At 41.3% G+C, this 19,381-nt stretch overlaps 1 protein-coding gene across 5 annotated transcripts in view; it reads left to right on the top strand.

The window, feature by feature from the left end:
- The window catches only part of NR3C2 (nuclear receptor subfamily 3 group C member 2), a 331,163-nt gene that overhangs the window by 259,913 nt on the left and 51,869 nt on the right, over positions 1 to 19,381 (top strand). For all 5 annotated transcript variants that reach the window (XM_032464650.1, XM_032464660.1, XM_032464625.1 and 2 more), the window contains exons 5-6: positions 5,791 to 6,141; positions 7,525 to 7,669. In XM_032464650.1, coding sequence (XP_032320541.1) covers positions 5,791 to 6,141; positions 7,525 to 7,669 — 496 coding nt within the window. The remainder of the gene's footprint in view (positions 1 to 5,790; positions 6,142 to 7,524; positions 7,670 to 19,381) is intronic.

The following is a 19,381-nucleotide window of genomic DNA, read 5'->3' as shown; positions in this document are numbered from 1 at the left end:
CTTGCTAAGTAATGGATGAACGTATTCCACAGCAATAGCAACAAAGTCGTGTTTACTATAGATACAGAGATATCTCTGGTGATCTGTGTACACACATTAAAATGTAATACATGGGGATCCGCTAATCTGGAATGTCTTTTTTTCTTAGATTTATTGAGGTTATGATTGATGAATATAAAATTGGGTATAATTAACATGTACAGTGTGGTACTGGGATGTCAGTATACTTGTGTGATGATTACCACAATCAAGCTAATTAACATACCCATCACCTCACAGTTACCATCGTGTGTGTGTGTGTGTGTGTGTGTGTGTGTGTGTGTGTGTGTGTGTAATGTCTTAAAGTCAAAAGTTGGGTTTGAGTTTGCCTTAGCATGTTTTTCATATTAGTAAAAAAAAAATCAATAATGCCTATATATTAATGTGAGAACATTTAGGGATATTTTTTAAAAACACCTAGTTTTCAAATTCCTAACCACTCAAGGATATTTATAAACAATTGAAATGCCACTTCCTTATTATCAACTGAGAAGCTAATTATTTATTCATAAAGCAGCGTGCCCCTGACCCTCACTCCTGTCATATTAGTGTGTGTGGCATTGAGAATTATAGATGCTCTTTTTGCTATTAGTACAAATTAAAGAGATTTTGCTGCCAAACCTATGAAATCTGGAGAAAGATGGCATTCCTTCCTTTGGGTTTCAAGTCACAAAAATACTTGGTTGTTCCCCAAACTCTCAGCATCTTCCTCTCCGGCAGGAGGAAGGGAGAAGCCATGCAGATAAGGAGGATGAGGAAAGGAGGAAAGCCTGGGTGTGATGTGATGGCAAGAGAAAGGGTCTGTGAAGGAGCGAGGATGGGGCGGATGCTGTTACTGTCCTGTGGGTTTAGACCAGTAATTATACTTGGCCTGTGAACAGAAAAATACATGTTTTCATATAACCTCAATATATCCTCTCCAATACTGCCAGGACCTAAAATTTCAAGACATGGCATGAAGCACTTCTAAAATGACAGAATTTTCACTTTAGATCTTTCCAGCGAAATGTTGTAATTGAAAAAGTTTCCTGCCGGTCTTTTGTTCTACTCCAGATGAAAAAAAAAAGCTGTTTCCTGGTTACCCATCCCTAAGTCTAAAAAGTCTTGAACACGCTTGAGAAAGGTAGTGATGAAAACACTGTCAGAATCCTGTTTATCTCATCGCTTCACTGTGGGATGCGAAAGTGATCGATGTCTCCTCGCCAGCCATCATTCTGCCACGCCAGTAGTTTGTCAAAGGGGGCCGGCCTCAGGAGGTAGAGCAAACCAAAAAAGGAAGTCAGACCGTGCTGTGTGTCAGGGTCTTTGTGAATCTTGAGATCCCATCAGGAATTTTTCACGGTTTTTATAGGGTCCCACCAGATGCTCCATTCTGCTTATCAGTCAGGAGAGGAAGCAGGGCCCGCCCATTGCACAGCTCCTGGAGGAGCAGTTCATGGAGAACCTGTAGTGTTCTGTCTCTCAGCGATGCCAGGAGGAAGTGGCTGCCAAGATGCTGCTGTTAATTAAGGACTTGGCACCTGGGGGCAGCTGCTAAGCATGCACTGTTACTGTAACATCCAGGGAGAACAAGTGAAATTCCCATAGGCTCAAATGGGACTGATGTTCACTGTCTTATTCACACACACACACACACACACCCACACACACCCACACACACAACTGTTGCTGGCAGTTGAAAGATGAAGTGTGGCTCTGGGCCTCCTGGGAACATGAATTCCAGAGCCCAAAGGCCATTAAGTCCAAATTAATTTAGTAAGGTGGTAGGTAGTGATAAGACCCCAAATTTATGTTCACTGATGCTTTGGATAATGGAAACAAGTTCATTAAGTATCTTTGGCCAGAGATGTTCCTGTGTAATTAGCAAACATCTTAATTATACACTTGGATTGGAAGCTGTGCTAATCTTAAAGTATTTAAAAAAAAAACACACACACAAATGAGAGAAAAGTATTAGGAGAGAGACTGCATAGCATAGAGGTTAAGAGTGTGGGCTCTACAGGGAACTATATTCAGTATCTTGTAGTAACCTATCATGAAAAAGAATATGAAAAGGAATACATGTACGCATATGTATGACTGAAACGTTATGCTGTACACCAGGAATTGACGCGGCACTGTAAACTGACAATCCTTAAAAAAAAAAAAAAGGAGTGAGGGCTCTGAGCCATGACTGGATGCAAAACCTAGCCCTGGTGTTTATCAGCTCTATACCCTGGAGGAGTATTTCCTTCCTCTCTCTCTCTATCTGCTTTAGTTTCTCCACCTGGAAAGTGGAAATAAGATTACCTAATCATAGCGTTGTGGTGAGCACTGGAATGCTTAGGACATCTAAAAAGTGTTTTGAACTGTGCTTGGTGCATAAGTGCTCAATAAATTTATCCTACTGTCATCTTAGTTGTGGCCTTTTAAGAGTAATAACTCTGCAAATGGATCATTACACAGTAGACATTTTGAAAAGGAATAATAATTAACAATTCAGAAATTTTATCTTAAATAGCTCAGAAACTTATCTATATTTCCTGCATGGAAGTAAATTAATACTTTTATATAGGCAATAGTTTGTTACAATGTATTAAAACTTGAAAAATGAAATAAATGTAGTCAACAGCCATTTATGGAGTATCCATAAACATCATGGAAAGTGATGTCATAGGAATACATAAGACATTAGCAACTTTCAGGAGCTTTAATTTTAGAATACAGCATGTGTTAGAAGAAAAGTATAAAATTCTTAAGCATTTTAGAAGGGCTGCTTTGAGCAATATAATTATTATGTAACTGTACCCTCATGCTTGTAGAAAAAGATACTGGATGAATACATTTGGCTGAAGAATCTGCACACTGAAAATATTTATTTTCTTGAACTGTTTAAGTAAGTGTAGATAATTCCTCAATTCCAGGTGTTCCACATGTATTCATAAAATCACAGCGTGAAGTTAAATGTAACTGAAATGCTAACCATAATCTTGATACTCTGCTCATAGGTTCTGCTCCAGGCCACAGCCTTGTCTATATAAATACTGGAGAAAATACTTAAGTATTCCTCATTCATAATATTTCATAGCATTGACCTTAAATCAGCCGTAAGAATAAACACAGCATTATAGACCTAAGGCCTAAACCAAGTGTGAATTTTGTAATTAATTTGCAAGCAAATCTCACTTTTAATAAAATTTGAGAATATCACCCTTTGGCTATTTCTCGTCAATCAAATGAAGGTTATCATCAGATGATAGTCTTACAAAGGATAAGGACATTTTAATGGATTGGAAGAGTTTTAATTATTTGCAAAAGTATGGGAAAGAGTAGTGGTAACACTGAAGTATTATTTCAGATGTTAGTAATAATTTTCCACATTGTTTTTGATCTTTTTATCCATTTAGCCCTTTGTGAGGTAAGAGGGGGAAGCATCATTATTCTCATTTTTCAGGTGAATCAGCTGAGACTTAGAGAAGAATCTATGTGACGGAGAGGCTGTTAGTTCCGAGTACCTGATACCCCAAATGGCTAATCTGTGCTATTGAGGATTACAGTCACCCATAGACCAGCATTTTGGATTATCTGCATGTTTGGTTCCTTTCTCCTCCTCTGTTTGCCCTAGTTTGTTTTTTGTTGTTGTTGTTGTTTTATCTTTAATGGAGGTACTTGGGATTAAACCCAGGATGTCATGGGTGCTAAGCATGTGCTCCACCTCTGAGCTATACCCTCCCCGCTGTTTTGCCTAGTTTTTGAGGCACTTCCCTGATTCTTTTTTCTTTGCTTTGTTCATTCATTCATTCATCACAAGCATCTTGGTTACCTGCTGTGTGCTCGGTGCTGCCACCGAGGCAGTGATGGACGAGGGGCAGTACTTGGTCAGCTGCTCCCTGTTAACAGACATGAATATGAGACATCTGCTTTTCATTCAGACAGTTCTCAGCATCCCATTTTTCTGCCTCAACTCTTTTATTGAAGGAGACAGTCTATGAGAAATGAAATGGTTTGAAATAATTGAAATTTTTCCGTTATTTTGCTAATTTCAAACTCCTTAAAGATCGGAATTATATCTTGTTCATCTCTCAAGCCCAGAATGTTCGGCAGGTCTGTCTGTTGCTGGGTAGTGACTTGTCCTTCGTCTGAATCAGTAAGTGTTTCTGTAATGAAGTCATGTGCGGCCATAATTATAAGCATGGATAGTTACTTTCAAAATGACGTTAACTGCTGTGACGTAGGCCTACGTTATGTTTTGTATCCTGTGTGTTCCTCACACATGTTAGAATTAAGTAGAAAGTGTCTGGTTCTTCAATAATCTTAAAATAAATTCTTCAATAGGATGGAAAACCTTACAATTGCAAAGTAAGTTCTTACCACAGCTCTAAGCTCAGTTTGGCACTTCCGAGCTTTCGTTTGTCTTTATCTATTCATTCATTCACTCGCCCGCCTTCCCCAGCATCTATCCACCTATCCGTCAACTCCACCTACCTGCCATCCACCCCCTAACCCTCCCATCTACCTTCCAATCCTCTTTTCCACCCCACCCCAGTCCTTCTGTTCCCATATCTATTGTAAGAATCCTTAAGAGAAATGTGAAAGGAAAGTGGTTGCTATTAAAGTTAATACTGATTCTTTGGTTTTAATTAAGATGAACACATTTATTGTCCAAAATGCGGCACTTCTAGGAGTAGCAGGGTGCTTATTGATGATCGTGCTGAGAAAACAGGCATAATCCAGGACCGTTGTGGGTAAATGAGAACATGGTCACTTGTTCATACACTCTCCTAAAAATCTAACAGGGTATTCCTGTGCAGTATTAAGATATCTTCGAGCTCTAGGCTATATGATATGTGAATTGTTTATATTAAAATACAGAATAGGAGAGACTTTTAAGGATTATGTTTGTGTATTGGTATAGCTCACATCTGAATTTTTAATAGCATTAATTCCAGTATACTTACTGGTTAGCTCTCCAGTTTGGAATCATCCAGATATTTCATTTCTTTAACCTTTGCTTGCCTTGCTTTGGGGTTGATTGTGCCCCTATTCATTCCGTGGGAAGGAATCTAAAAATCACTGGGTGCAGGCGTAGCATTTACCAAGGTGCCATGGGGGCTGTAAAAGAGGAGGAACACCCAATCTGTATGTCTCAGCAGGTCAAGTACAGCTGGGGATTTCGTGCTAGTGGCATCTGCACAAAGTAACTACTCCGTGTAAGCAGGTGGTTGCCTGCGGGCTACAGCAGGACGAGTACGTGGTAGAGAAGCACCGAAGAGGAGCAAGTAAAGGGCCAGGGGAGGCTAATTAAAGGGAGCAGAGCCCACGGTCAGGCCAGTCTAGCGCTTGTTCCCAGCTCTCTGGTGGATAATAGGTGGGAATTACTTGCTTATATAAGATTTAGTTGAGGCATTCGTAACTTATTAGCATATGAATTAATTTACCCTCCCTCTGAGCTCTTACCTCTGTTTTACATATACTAGCTGTGTGATCCTGCACAGATTTTTCTGACTCTTCTGATCTGTTTCCTCATTATAAAATGAAAACCATAATAGTACCCAGTCATAAAATTGTTCAGCGGTCAATTTCAAGCATTTGGGACAGTGCCTGGTATCAGAAAAATCTTGAAAAAGGTCCTGTTCCTATTAGTGTAACACAACATCTTTAGAGGAAATGTATGCTTTAATCAATAGAAGTCAGTATTTGATGGCAATAGCCCTCTTGTAAGGTATCCTGAGCATAGTCCTAATTTGCCCTGATTGTCTTTTTTTTTAACAGCTCGTAAGTCAAAGAAGTTGGGGAAGTTAAAAGGGATTCACGAGGAACAGTCACAGCTGCAGCAGCCCCCGCTCCCGCCCCCGCCCCCCCAGAGCCCCGAGGAGGGGACAACGTACATCGCTCCCGCGAAGGAGCCCTCGGTCAACTCGGCCCTGGTTCCTCAGCTCTCCACAATTTCACGAGCACTCACACCGTCTCCTTCTATGGTCCTGGAAACCATCGAACCCGAAATCGTGTACGCAGGCTATGACAGCTCAAAACCGGATACAGCCGAAAATCTGCTCTCCACTCTAAACCGCTTAGCGGGCAAACAGATGATCCAAGTCGTGAAGTGGGCAAAGGTACTGCCAGGTAGGATGGCGTCTCCGTTCACGGTCTGCATCCTGAACCACCAGGCAGGTCAGGCGAACAGATTGCACCAGATCCAGCAGTGCGATCGAGTTAGCTTTCTGTTACATCCCAGCATCAAAATTTTCTCTTAATGTCAAATTAATCAAGCATGGAGAAAAAAATCTGATTGATGGGCTCATTTCTCGCAAGAATTTATAAGTTCGATTGTTAATACAACATACGCATTTCTTAAGTTGAGGACTGCAATGGAGAATTTCAATTTTCCCATGGAAAATTTCACCCCAGTCTTAGTAATAAGGTAAAACACGTTCTGTTTGTAAAAGCACAAAGTGAGCCCATTGTCCGCAGCTCTTAACCAGGGCTCATCTAACCTAAGCTTAGACCAAGTAAATCAGGACCTCTCAAGTAAGCTGTGTGAACTTACTTGAACTCTGAAAGATTGTTCTTTCTAAAAATGTCATCTTACCTCTAGCACCCTTTAAATTGTCCTTGAAATTCCTACTTTTGTCATTTTTTTATGCCTTGGGATTATATTCATCAGGCCCCTAAGTATCTATAGAAACATGGCTTAGAATTGCGATCACATAGTCCCAGTTCATTAATCTGGAGCAGTTTCCTAGAGGACCTGAGGTCAACCAGCAGTCTTGCAAGAAAAGACTGGGGAAAGCTCTGATGACCGAGTCTTTGAAGAGGCGCTTGCCCTGTGAAACTAAACAAACAGAGGAAGAGAAAAGGAGCAAAAGAAAGGCTTGAGGCCCAGAAAGGAAGACTGGGGGTGAGGGGAGGACAGGTACCAAGCATGCTTATCCGCTTCAAAAGTCTGTTAAAGTCTGGTGTCATCCCAGACTAGGAGAAGTGAGGAATAATACTTTTTCAATCAGTGCAAACTCATGAGAATGACAAATTTTCCACTACTATTGCAGATATACAGGAACTGACGGTCATTAAGTTATCCTTTATTGTAAAGTTACCAGTTTTGAGTCAGATGAAGCAAGTTGTATGCATTAATGTAGATTCTTTCAGTCTAACTGAGGGTTGGGGACCACTGTCCACCATCCACCTTGAAACTCCCAGAACATCTCAGTTTTCTTGGCCCTGGCCATTCACCCCCCATCGAGAATTTAGGGTGAATTTAAAATGAAACGTTGATAACATTGTAAAGCAACTACACTTAAATAAAAAATAAAGTTCAAAAAAATTTTTTAATGAAAATAAAATAAAACATTTAAGGGGGCCAGGCCCATGATAGGTGCTCTGTAAACAGCTATGGAATTGATTTGAGTCGAGAGTAAGGGGGCTGCTTGGGGTTGACTTAAGAAGCTTCTTCCTGGAATGTACTTAAACTCTAACTGTATTTCTGTGATTAATTGTTCTGTTCTTCAGGATTTAAAAACTTGCCTCTTGAGGACCAAATTACCCTAATCCAGTATTCTTGGATGTGTCTGTCATCGTTTGCCTTGAGCTGGAGATCGTACAAACACACGAACAGCCAATTTCTCTATTTTGCACCAGACCTAGTCTTTAATGAGTAAGTATCTATTAATTAGCCTTCATAAAATAAACTGCAGATTGTTCGTTAGGCTTTTTCATGGTTTCTAAACAGATGTACATTTGTGAAAGAATCCACGGCTATAAACACTTGTAAGAGCTAAAAGTCTACCTTTGGGGAACTTAAAAATCGCTTTTTACAAAATGTATAATGTGTATGTCAGAGTGTGTATAAATCAGTGGATACAGATCTCACATAATAGTGTGAGGGAATTGTCCCAAAAAGAAAGATGGTCCAGTTGGCTCCAAAAACCTGATGGGTACAAAGCCACACTTAATAGAAAATAGTCTCTTTTGGTATCTACTCCAGTTGGGAAGACTGTCTAATTTCTAGGAAATGTGAATGTATAAAATGCCAGTTTTTTTGCACACATTCATGTAATGGTCCTTTTGTTAACAGTATACAGCTGCTCGGTGTGTTTTCGTGACAATCATAATTACCCTTCTCTGCAATCATAAAAGAAGCCAAAATGTTATTCTGTAGTGAAACATTTCTAGTTTTATGATGCATTTTTAAAAAGATTGAAAGAATTGTAATAGAGTTTTCTTTGGCTGTGAATTCCTTCCCGTGTCAAGTTTACATTTTGATATTGTTTGCATACTATATGAGTACATTTCATTTATGTGTATACCCAGCCGTGCTTCTTTGTAATTGTTGGGTCAAGAAATATTTAAAATAAAAAGGACGTTTGAATTGCGAGAGCAACCACAGCCATAGCCTAACAGATGGCTCTCTCTAGAGATACGAAAATTGGGGTTTTCAGTAGGGAAGGAAACAGATGAGAAATAGATTGGTGATAAAAGAAAGAGAAATGATGTGAAAGATTAAACGTGGACACAGAGTGCCAAGCTATCTAAATTGTCCCAGTGGCAGTTTCCCCGAGAGTATGGCTTTGCCCAGATATGGTGGGCCGCAATGGCAGCTTTCCCCCAAGATAAATCAGGAACATCAGTCGTTGGTTCTTGGGGCAACCCCTCTTTTGGCAATTAGTCAGAACGAATAATTCTACTTCTGCATAAATTTTCACCCAAAGCCTGAAGTGAGGCCAAACAACTGACATGCACATTTTAATTTACTTGTTTCCCTTAGTAATCAGTTGATATTATTAAATAGTAAGCCTGTTTTTTAAATGTGGTCTGTAAACCAAAAGGAAAGCATGTTAGGGAAGGTCTTTGTTTTAAGAGGAAGTGTGGGTAAATAAGAATCTGTATTAATGTCATCCAGTGTGTCTCCTTTAGATTTTATGAGATTAAAATGATCCATTTAATCTTTTTCAGTGAATATCCATTCTTTGCCATAAAATACATATAATACAAGATTTTCCATTTTAACCATTTTTTTAGTGCACAATTCAGTAGCACTAATTGCATTAAAATTGTTGTGCCACCGTCCTCACTGTCCATCTCCAGTACTTTTTTCATCATCCCAGTCAGAATCTCTGGACCAGTTAAGCAGTAACTTGGCATCCTCCTTTTCCCCAAACCCCTGATTACCTCTAGTCTATGAATTTGCCTATTTCACATAATTGGAATTATAGAACATGTGTCCTCTGTGTCTGGCTTATTTCACTTACCATCATGTTCCCAAGGTTCATACTTATTGTAGCATGGATTAGAATTTCATTTCATGACTGAGTAATATTCCATTGTACGCGTATAGACTTGGCCTTGTTCGCAGATGCTGTATGTGTGAACTGGCCTTCTGGCTACATTTATTTGTAACCCCAGAGTCAGTACTCGCAGCACAGAGGCAATACATTTCAAGCACCGGCATGTCCATTTCAGCTGAGACTCCATCTTCTCATTTCAGCGCTCATACTGTAAACACGTGTCCTTTTCATGGTCTGTTTAGTGCCATGTTTCTTGCATTGTTGTGCTTTTTGCTGGTGATTTCACTGTTTAAAATGACCCGCAAGGAGAGTGCCACAGTGCTGTCTAGTGTTCCTCAGTGTAAAAAGGCTTTGATATGCCTTAGGGATAAAATACAGGTGTTAGGTAAGCTTCTTTCAGACAAGAGTGACAGTGCCATTGGCTGTGAGTTCAGTGTTAATGAATCAACAATGTATGTTAATGAGGTGTCTTTAAACAGAAGCACACACAAAATAAGATTATGTATAAATCAGTTGATGAAAATGTCGTGATCGGTCGCCCTCAGGAACCTCACCCTGCATGTCCCCTTGGAAGAGCAGCTCAGTAGTAGCTAATTCAGTGTCTGCTACATCTTTATAGAATACAACTACTGTGTTTATTTTTACCAAATAAAGAGAGTTGACCCCATTTGGCTTACACATTCCCGGACACTTGGGTTGTGCCTGCCCTTGGCTATCATGGTAATGCTGCTATAAACATTTGCATATAAATATCTGTTTCAGTCCTTGCTATCATTGCCTTTAGGTATATACCTAGGAGTGGAATTCCTGGGGCATGTAGTAATTCTGAGTGTAGCTTTTGAGGAACCATTGAACTGTTTTCCACAGAAGTTGCACAATTTTGCATTCCCACCAGCAAGAGTAACAGTTCCAATTGCACCGCATCCTCGCTAACACTTATTTTCTGTTTATTGGTTTGGTTTGGTTTGTGGTTTGTTTTTTTTTTTAATAGCTATACTAGTAGGCGTGAAGTATGTTAGGGGTTTTTGGTTTGTTTTTATTGAAATATATTTGTCATATAACATTGTGTGAATTTAAGGTAAAAAAATGTTATTTGATACATTTATATATTGTAATATGATTGCCATTTTAGCAGTAGTTAGCATCTCTGTCACATAATCATTTCTTTTTTTGTGATGGGAATAATCAAGATCTAGTCTCTTGGCAGGTTTGTTGAATACAACACAGCATTATTGTCTGTATTCACTGTACTGTGCATTAGATCTCCAGGACTTATCTGTCCACTTAAGCAACATCCCTGCTCTTCCCCACCCCCCAGTCCCTGGCAACCACCATTCTACTCTGTTTTTCCAAGTTTGCCTATTTTAGGCTCCATATGTAAGTGATATCATACAGTACTGGTCTTCCTCCGTCTGACTTACCTCTTACTAAGTGTGACGTACTGTCGGTGTGGTTTTGATTTACACTTCCCTAATGACTAATGATATTGAGCATCTTTTCATAGACTTGTGGGCCATTTGTACATCTTCTTTGGAGAAATGTCCATTCAAGTCCTTTGCCCATTTTTAATCAGGTTGTTTGTCTTTTTGTTCTCGAGTTGTAGGAGTTCTTTATATATTCTGGATATTAAACCCTTATCAGATATACGATTGGTATGTTTCTCCCATTCTGTGGGTTGTCTTTTCATTCTCTTGACAGTGTCCTTTGATGTACTTTTAAAATTATAGTTTTTAATTTTAATGAAGTCCAGTTCATCTATTTTTTGTTGTTGTTTTCTGTGTTTTTGGTGCCATCTATTCATTTCTAATTGTGAGAATCTTTTTCAGTGAATGAAACTTAGGGGAAAGCACCTTGTATTTGAAGCCTGGGGAACTTACTGTCATTGAAGGGTTTTGGAAAGAAACAAGAAATAAGAAACCAAAGAAAGAAAAAAGAAAAGGTCACTTAGACTCTATGCATTTGTCCATTCTAGAAAATATGAATAGACATAAAATGGAAACAACAGAAAATTGGTTTCTAATGTTATAAGTAGTGAAATAATATAATATTGTATAATTATTAGAATGAACATTTTGTTCTCTGTTCTTAAAACTTTTGACCTCAAAAAGCCTAGACTTCTTAAGTTCTCTCTCAACCAGAAAGTACAGGGCAGAGCTGTGTTTTTCAAAGGGGGAGGGGGGACCTACTCCCAGGAAACACTTGGAAGTGACATAAAGCCTTTTGATCAAATCGCATCGACAAGTGGACTTGTTGTGGTAACTGTCACAGACCCTGTGTTTTTTAGGGAAACTAGTAAGTTTCAGAGGATGGGTGCACCTGACGTTTGAAAGCATATGTGTGCTTTATCCTACGTCTATTCAGGAAATATTTACTAACAGCCATCAGTTTCCTAAGCAGTGGCTTTAGAATAGCGAAATATATATCCGTGTCTCATGAAACTTACAGTCTAATGGAAGAGACAGAAATTATCAAAAAAAAAAAAAAGTCCTAATGTTATCATTGCGATAAGTATTGGAAGGAGGGGTACTTTGAGAGTGGTTGATGGGAGGTATTGGTCGACAGCAGAGGCTTCTCTGGAATTGATTAAGCTGGTGTCACAGGAGGAGGCAAGCTGATCCAAGCTGAGGGACCAGCACTGAATACAAGGCAGTGTAATGATGGACCTGGAGAGAAATGCAGAGATGTTGAAAGGCAGAATCAACAGGAACTGGGGACAGTTGGATTCTGATAGAACTTGGAGGGGAGGAGGAAGCAGATGTCTACAATGACTTCCAGTGTCAGCCTGAAGAGCCAGGGAGGAATTGGCATCACCCACCAGGTTAGGGAGCAAGAGCAGAAGGCCAGGGTTTGAAAGGGAAGAGCGTGAGGCCAGTTTTAAACATGCTAAGATTGAACTGCCTTTGAAACTTATCCAAGAGGAGATAGCAGACTGGCAGTTTTTTATACAGATCAGAAGCCTAAAGAGAGGTCCCGCTGGAGGGAGAAATTTTGAACTCATCTCAGAGGCAGTGGCTGAAGGAGGAAAGACAGGAAAGACATGTTTTGTCACGGATCCCAAGGAAAAAGAGGGCTTCGAGAAGGAAAGCGTGGCTACTGGTGTTGAATGCTGTTGCAATCCCAGTGAGACAGGAGTTAGGACACCTCTGCCAGCCAACACCCTGCACGTTCGTGTCTTCTGAACATGTCCCCTTGTGTCCCCTGCCAGTGCCCCTGCCTCCATATCCTTCACCAAAGTGAAGGAAACAGTCTGGCATTTTGTGCAAGGGAGTAACACATGCCGCTGAGGATAGACTGCCCTTGCTCTCCCCCCCACCCTTGCCTGTCTTGGACCCACTCTCACCCACACTGGCAGCTCTTCTTAGGTGTCTGTATCCCTCTCTTCTTTGACTGGCACCTCCTCATGGCAGTCACAGACTCTGTCTTAATCATTTTTTAACTTCCAGCACGTGGCCTTGTGTCCAGAACACAGCAGGTCCTCCATAAACGGTGGCTGAACGAATGAATTATTGAGCAGATGAACCAAACCATCTATTAATCAAAGTAGAAGGGGTTTCTAAATTGTCGTTGCTCATTACAGGGTGGAGTTTATGATAAAGTAGTACACCTTGTCGTGAACAGAGGCGTTGCTCTGTTTAAAACGATGAAGAAAACTTTAATAGCTTATCATTTGTGTTTGCTTTCAACTGTGAGACGGACCTGAAAGTTCCCAAAGATCTTATCCTTTGGCTGTGTACTGGCTTTATTGGAATTGGAGGAAAGGTGAGAAGTAGGGAACAATTAAGGAAAACATTCCTTCTGATTTTTTATTAAACATTGAGGTGAAGACAGGAGTTAATACTCTAAATTAAAATAGAACTTTTCTTATTATAAACTCAAAACTTTTCAAACATGTATTAAATGATTAATTATTCAATTTTACCTTGAAACAGCTTATCCTATATGGCTCCAGACCACTGCAAGTATTCACATTTCTTATCAATTTCAGTACACATATTAAAACTCCCATTTAAGTCTGTAATGAAATTTCTTCAATTTTTTTTTAACTTCTGCAATGAAGGTTCAGTGTTACACCCTCTTTTAAGTCTCAGCCAATATTTTAGAATTAAAAGTATGTTTAAAAGCGTATGCATATTGTTTCAAGTTGTAGTTTGAAAAAGGAATTTTTGGTGGCCTTTCACTGTCTTTGTAGTTCTGAGCCTTATGGAGATATAGGACTGTTATCCGTCATTTCCAGCCGTGTTTTTGTAGAGGGTTGCCCACCCCTACTGTGTCCCCACTGGGGGTCCTTGTACTGCCATGATCTGGCTGTCCTAAATGTGGTGGTCTTCCCAGGCAACAGGACAGCCTCCTTAAGGTCCCTCTGCACCTTTGATGGGGCTGGCTCACGCCGCCGTGTGGTCCAGCTGTGTCACTGATGTTCAGGCTGGGATCAGTGTCCCCACGGGAGCCCAGGTGGTTGGCGTGACAGTGTGGTGCACCCCACCCTCACCTCCCCAGGGGGCTGCTTAGTATTTCTGAGCCACGGGAGATGACTTCTGCACTGGACCCTTGCTCTGGCAGGTTAGGGCTGGCGATGGACACGGGGCAGGGGTGCTGATGAGGGAGCCTCCGGAGGGGTGGGATGAGTCCCTGGTGGGGACAGGGATCACCCTCGCCTGAGCAGGGTGAGAAGGCTGAAGAGAGCAGGCTTCATTTGAAACTAGAACCACAGGTAGACTTTCTAACTCACTTCCTGATCTGTCTTGTTTTTCACCAAACCCTGCCTCTCTTTTTCGACCACTCTGGGGAGGAGGGAAAAAGTGATGTTCACCCAATGCGTTCATTGGACAAATACTTCTTGAGCAACTTGAATGCACCTGGCACTGTTCCAGGCACTGGGAATTCAACACTGGCCAAAACAGGGGCTCACGCTCTGGTGGCAGGTGGGTGGGATCTTGGGAAGAGTGAAGGCAGCGTCATGTAGAAATCCCACGTGCTGTATCCCCAGGGAATATGGCTCAGGTAACATACCTAGGACCATGAAAGAGTTTGAAAATAGTAAGGTGCTGTTGGAAGGAATTCTCTGAGCGGATTTGCTGACGCCTTGGTCAGCACCGCCCATGACCTTTCAGTGCTTTGAAGGATCCGAGCTCCTCCTTGGCTTGGGCCTCCGCACATGCTGTTCACTCTGTGGAGCAGGATGGTGCTTAACTTCTCGTCTCAGCCCAGCATACTCCTATTCAGACAGATTTTGCCTGATGGCCAGATGTAGAGGACTCTCCACCCTCCACCCAGTCCCTCCCATCAGATCACGTTTATGTTCTGGGTAGCAGATCTCCTCACCCCATAACATAGGCTCAGGGAGGTTAGGAAGCTGGTCTGTGTGGTACAGCTTCACGTGGCCAGCAGCTCGGACACTGTCTGGCATTAGTAAGTGCTTGAAGAACGAATTAATTTTAAAATGCGATATTCAGCGTTATTTCCCACTGCTTCCCGGCACAAACTCTGTGCCAGCCAAATTCACCTTCCTCTTCCCTTCGTCCCTACTTCCCACTGCTGGGCCTTGGCCCCTAACATTTTCCTTCCTTCCTCAAGCTCAGCCCATAGGATGCTTTCTCTCTGATCACTTCTCTTACCATCAAAGTCAGGAGTGACTTTTTTCCCCCAAATAGTTACCTCTATCAGTTCTTCCTGTGTCAGTCCTTTGCTATGTTTTGTGTTTTATGTATACGTTTTTACTCCAGATATCCTATAAACTCCTAGAAAACAAGGAATATTTTTACATTTTTCCATAATGTCTGGCAAAATGCCTTCTATGTAATTGGCACTATTTGGGATTGATTCATCAGTCTTCTTTCCAGTACAAGGGTCAGAAGCAAGATTCCCGATGTGGGTTTGACCCTACAGTGTTTTCAGGGCCAGCATGTGAACTTGAATGAGAAGGATTCCCCTTGCAAGTTTTACTTCCAAGAACAGTGCCATAGGTTATTTCTTGCATGGTGTTTCTTGTGGTGTACTTGAGAAATTTCTTAAGTAGTTAATGAAGCTGGGTAATTGCCAGTATCGTATGAAATTAAAGCAAAACAAATAGGAAACTGCAAATGGGATGAACTGTTTAAGCTTTTTATAACTGCGTTGGAATCACAGAGTAGTAATGAGGCAAGAAATATGTCCCAGCTTTATTCTGGCTAACTAGAGGGAGCTATTTTTCATTTTGAATAAACATCAAAACCATTTTAAGATCATACATTATCTTTAAAAGGTTGAATGCAGCTAATATTAGCATGTTGGTCTTTATTTCAGTTAAAGTGCTCAAGGGCTTCCGTCTCGTCAGCTAAAAATACTCTTCGATACAAAATAAAATAACTGGGGTGAATTTCCTTATTGAAAAATTGATAGGGAAAAATTAGTTTTGATGCAGTGAGTATATTGCAAGATAGGGCAGATGGCAAGTAATGGATTAATCAGTACAAAAAAACTAAGGGGGGCTCCAGGTGTCCTCCCTTGACAGAGGTCATAAAATGCAAAGACAGTAGCTTTGATGGTGCCCCTCTGTACTGGAGGAGAACACACTTGCTGTGTCTTGATATAGAAAGTATCTTCTCTTTTTTGTATGTGTATATATATATATATATATTTTTTTTTTTTTTTATTGAAGTACAGTCAGTTTACAGTGTGTGAATTTCTGGTGTACAGCACATGCTTCAGTCGTATATGAACATGCATATATTCATTTTCGTATTCTTTTTCACCGTAAGTTACTACAAGATGTTGAGTATAGTTCCCTGTGCTGTACAGTATGAACTTGTTGTCTGTCTATTTTGTATATAGAAAGTATTTTCTGAACTTGTGTCTTTAGACACTTCTAGAACCAGAACCGAACCATGTGATGTTCCATTTCTGTTGAGTAACACATGGGAGATGATTATGGTTTTAGATCCCTCCCTTCCATCCATGAAACCCTAAGCTAATTTAATAGGGTTGTGTTTGGGGAGGGCTCTGAAAAGGCTGTTTAATTTTGTGTAAGCTCTGAGATTGATACTTTTCTGAAAGAAAGAAGTGGAGAGGGGAGAAAAACCAAAAAAAGGAGGTCCTATTTGGAGACGCTCGGTCTTCTTATTTAAAGCTCATCTGTGTGTCTGGATCGTTGGTGCTGCAGCAGGAGTGTCACCCCAGCCGACGCACGTATATACAGGTGTCACAGCCTTGTGTAACTGGGCCCGTCTTCTGTGCCCCTCCAGCTTGAAATAGAAGCTGCTTCAAAAGAATCAATGGAACCAGTGGTTTATAAGTTCCTAATTCCCCTTCTGCTACCGGCATGATATCCCTCTCTGTCTTAGGCACCTCAGGCCAGGTGGTTTAAAAAACAGACATTTATTTCTCACAGTGTTAGAGGCTGGAAGTCCAAGATCAGGATGCCAGCTTGGTGGGGTTCCGGTGAAGGCCTTCTCACTGGCTTGCAGAGGGAGGGCTGCCTTCTCACTATCTTCACATGGTGGAGAAAGGAAGCTCTGGTGTCTCTGCTGCTTTTTATAAGGGCACTAATCTCACCATGGGGGATCCACCCTCATGACCTCATTTAACTGTAGTTGCCTCTCAACACCCCCCCATACCACTGCATTGAAGGGTTAGAACTTCAACATATGAATTGGCCAGGTTGGTGGTAGGGGTGTGGGGACACAAATACTCAGTCGATAACACTCTCCATTTACATGGATATTAGAGTGCAAAGTAATTAATAATCACACAGTTTAGAGGGTGAATTTAAAGGATTATAAGCCGATGCTGAAAGCTTGTGAAAGGCATTATGCTATATGCTGTCTCCCACACATGGTCCTGTTTCAGCCTTACGGCTTTGTAATGTGGGAATTTATTATCTCTTTCAAAGATGAAGAGACGAAGGCTCAAAGTTTTGAACCCAGATGTCTCAGAGTCCAAAACTCGATTTTTCAGCTACAGCAAGGCTTGTTCCTTGACCATGGAACTTAATTTTTCAGGCAGTTACACCCGAGTGGACCTTTGGAGCAAATACTGGTTTCATTAGGTGGTTTCAGGCACCATATATATTTGGAACCTTAACTGACCAATCGTATATCATCTTTCATAAGAGATATTCTTTAAAATGGGTGAGAACATGCCCAGTGTATAAAGAACACAAATGGGAAATAAAACGTTCTTAGAAGAACTGGAGCTTTGGTTCAAAGTGTGAACTAGTCCTCCAGGTCTGTGTCCTTCCTTTCTGATACCACGGCAGTACGTAAGAGCTCCTTTGTTGAGCATGGTCCCTGGGCTCAGTCCCTAATTTTGCTGGTAAGGACCTTGACGTCCAGCGAGTGAGTTACCTTCACGGCGCCCTCATCTCCCTCCTGCAGCATGAAAGAATTGGACCAGATGAGCGGTTCACAGATTTTCTGTTCTCAGGACCCCCTTTATGCTCTTAAAATCATTGCAGACTCCAAAGAGCTTTTTGTTTACGTAAGTTATAGCTGTTGGTATTTACCTGTATCAGAAATTGAAACAGGAATTTTTTAAAATACTGATTTAGCAATTCATTTAAAAATAACAATAACCTATTACATATTATATAAACAGCACAACATAAATACAATAGCACATATATTTTATTTAAAAATAACTCTTTTCAAAACAAAAAAATTTGAAGCATGGTATTGTTTAGACTTCTTTGCAAATTCCTTCAATCGGACTGAAATGAAGACAGTTGCATCCTCTTATTGGCTTCTGACATCCAGTCTTTTGTGATTGGTTGTTTGGTTGAAGTGTAGGGAAAAGATTCAGCCTCATCACATGTGGAGTCAGAGAAAGGAGGACCTCACTGACTCCTGGAAAGGGTCCTGAGGATGCCCTGCCATCCTCAGATCACACATTGAGAACCACTGGTCTCGGTGATCTTTAAACCCCAACCCAGCCCCTGAGTCTGCTTGGCTTTTGGGAAGCTTCTCTTGAGGTCCAGATCTCTGTTTCTCATTTAATCATCTGTACGTCCCACACCAGAGAATCGGAGCTCAGTAGAACATAGTCTCTGTGCTTAAAAGTTCTAGTAGCAGAATCCTCATAGGACCGCCATGTGCCCTTAGCTCTGCGTAACGCTTTTGTATAACCAATCTCATTTACAGACAATCATTTTAAAACAAGTGTGATTGTCACTGTTTTGTAAATGGTACAGCTGCCTTGGATGGAGGGAGTTTCAGGAGATCATCCCAGATCACATAACCATGGTGAGGTGGACCTCAGGCATGAGCCCAGGACTGCCCTGAACGCTCACCTTGTTTGCATCACACCACGTGTGTCCCCTCATCTCCAAAGTAATGGCGATGGAAGGCTCGCGGGGTTCCCTTCCAGCCTCTTGCAGTCTGTGATTCTTTAGTTCTGCTTTGCCAATTGGAGCACTTACAGCTGTGAGCATTTGTGTTAGAATGAGGAGGACAATATTAAATCACTTCCCCTAAAGTGAAATTTAAATCTCTTTATTTTTATTGTTTAGCAAAAAAAGAAAAAAGAAAAATGACTGGCTTTTCACCAGTCAGGAGTAAATATTAAGGAATATCTGCAATGTACAAGGCTCTGTGATGGCTGCTATAAGGAGTCCAGAGTGAAAGTCACAGTTTCCGTCCTCCCAAATTCAGTTGTGGGGTTGGTGAATTAAGACACAAGCACAGGAATGGCATCCTGCCTAGATGAAGCGTGGATGATCAATGACAAAGGCGTTTTTCCTAAGGCGGGTGCTCCGGGAGCCTAAGGAGAAAGGGACCCCTCAAGGAAAGCTGCTGGCAGAGTTGTCTCGCTTTGAAGGCTGTGTCCACCCCCAAAGGAGGGTTAGCATCATGCTGGGCAGAGTGCAGAGGCGGTGCGTGTGGTCCAGGCATGAGAAACCATCCCGAGAGGAGAGGGGATGAGTCTCTGGGATGCAGAATTGAAGTGGTGGAGCCACAGGGGCTGCAGGTTCACCCTCAGGAGTGGAGGGGACTCTCTCTCTCCCTCTCCTCTTCTCGCTGTTTCTGCCTTCCCTCCCCTCCTTCTCACCACAGCTGGCCTCTCCCCTTTGTCTCCTCGCATCCCTCCACTTCTGCTTGACCCCATTCCCT

The sequence above is a fragment of the Camelus ferus genome, chromosome 2 (assembly GCF_009834535.1).
Source record: "Camelus ferus isolate YT-003-E chromosome 2, BCGSAC_Cfer_1.0, whole genome shotgun sequence".
NCBI lineage: Eukaryota > Metazoa > Chordata > Mammalia > Artiodactyla > Camelidae > Camelus > Camelus ferus.
The sequence above is the reverse complement of the archived record's forward strand: the minus strand, read 5'-3'. Positions and strand labels throughout refer to the sequence as shown.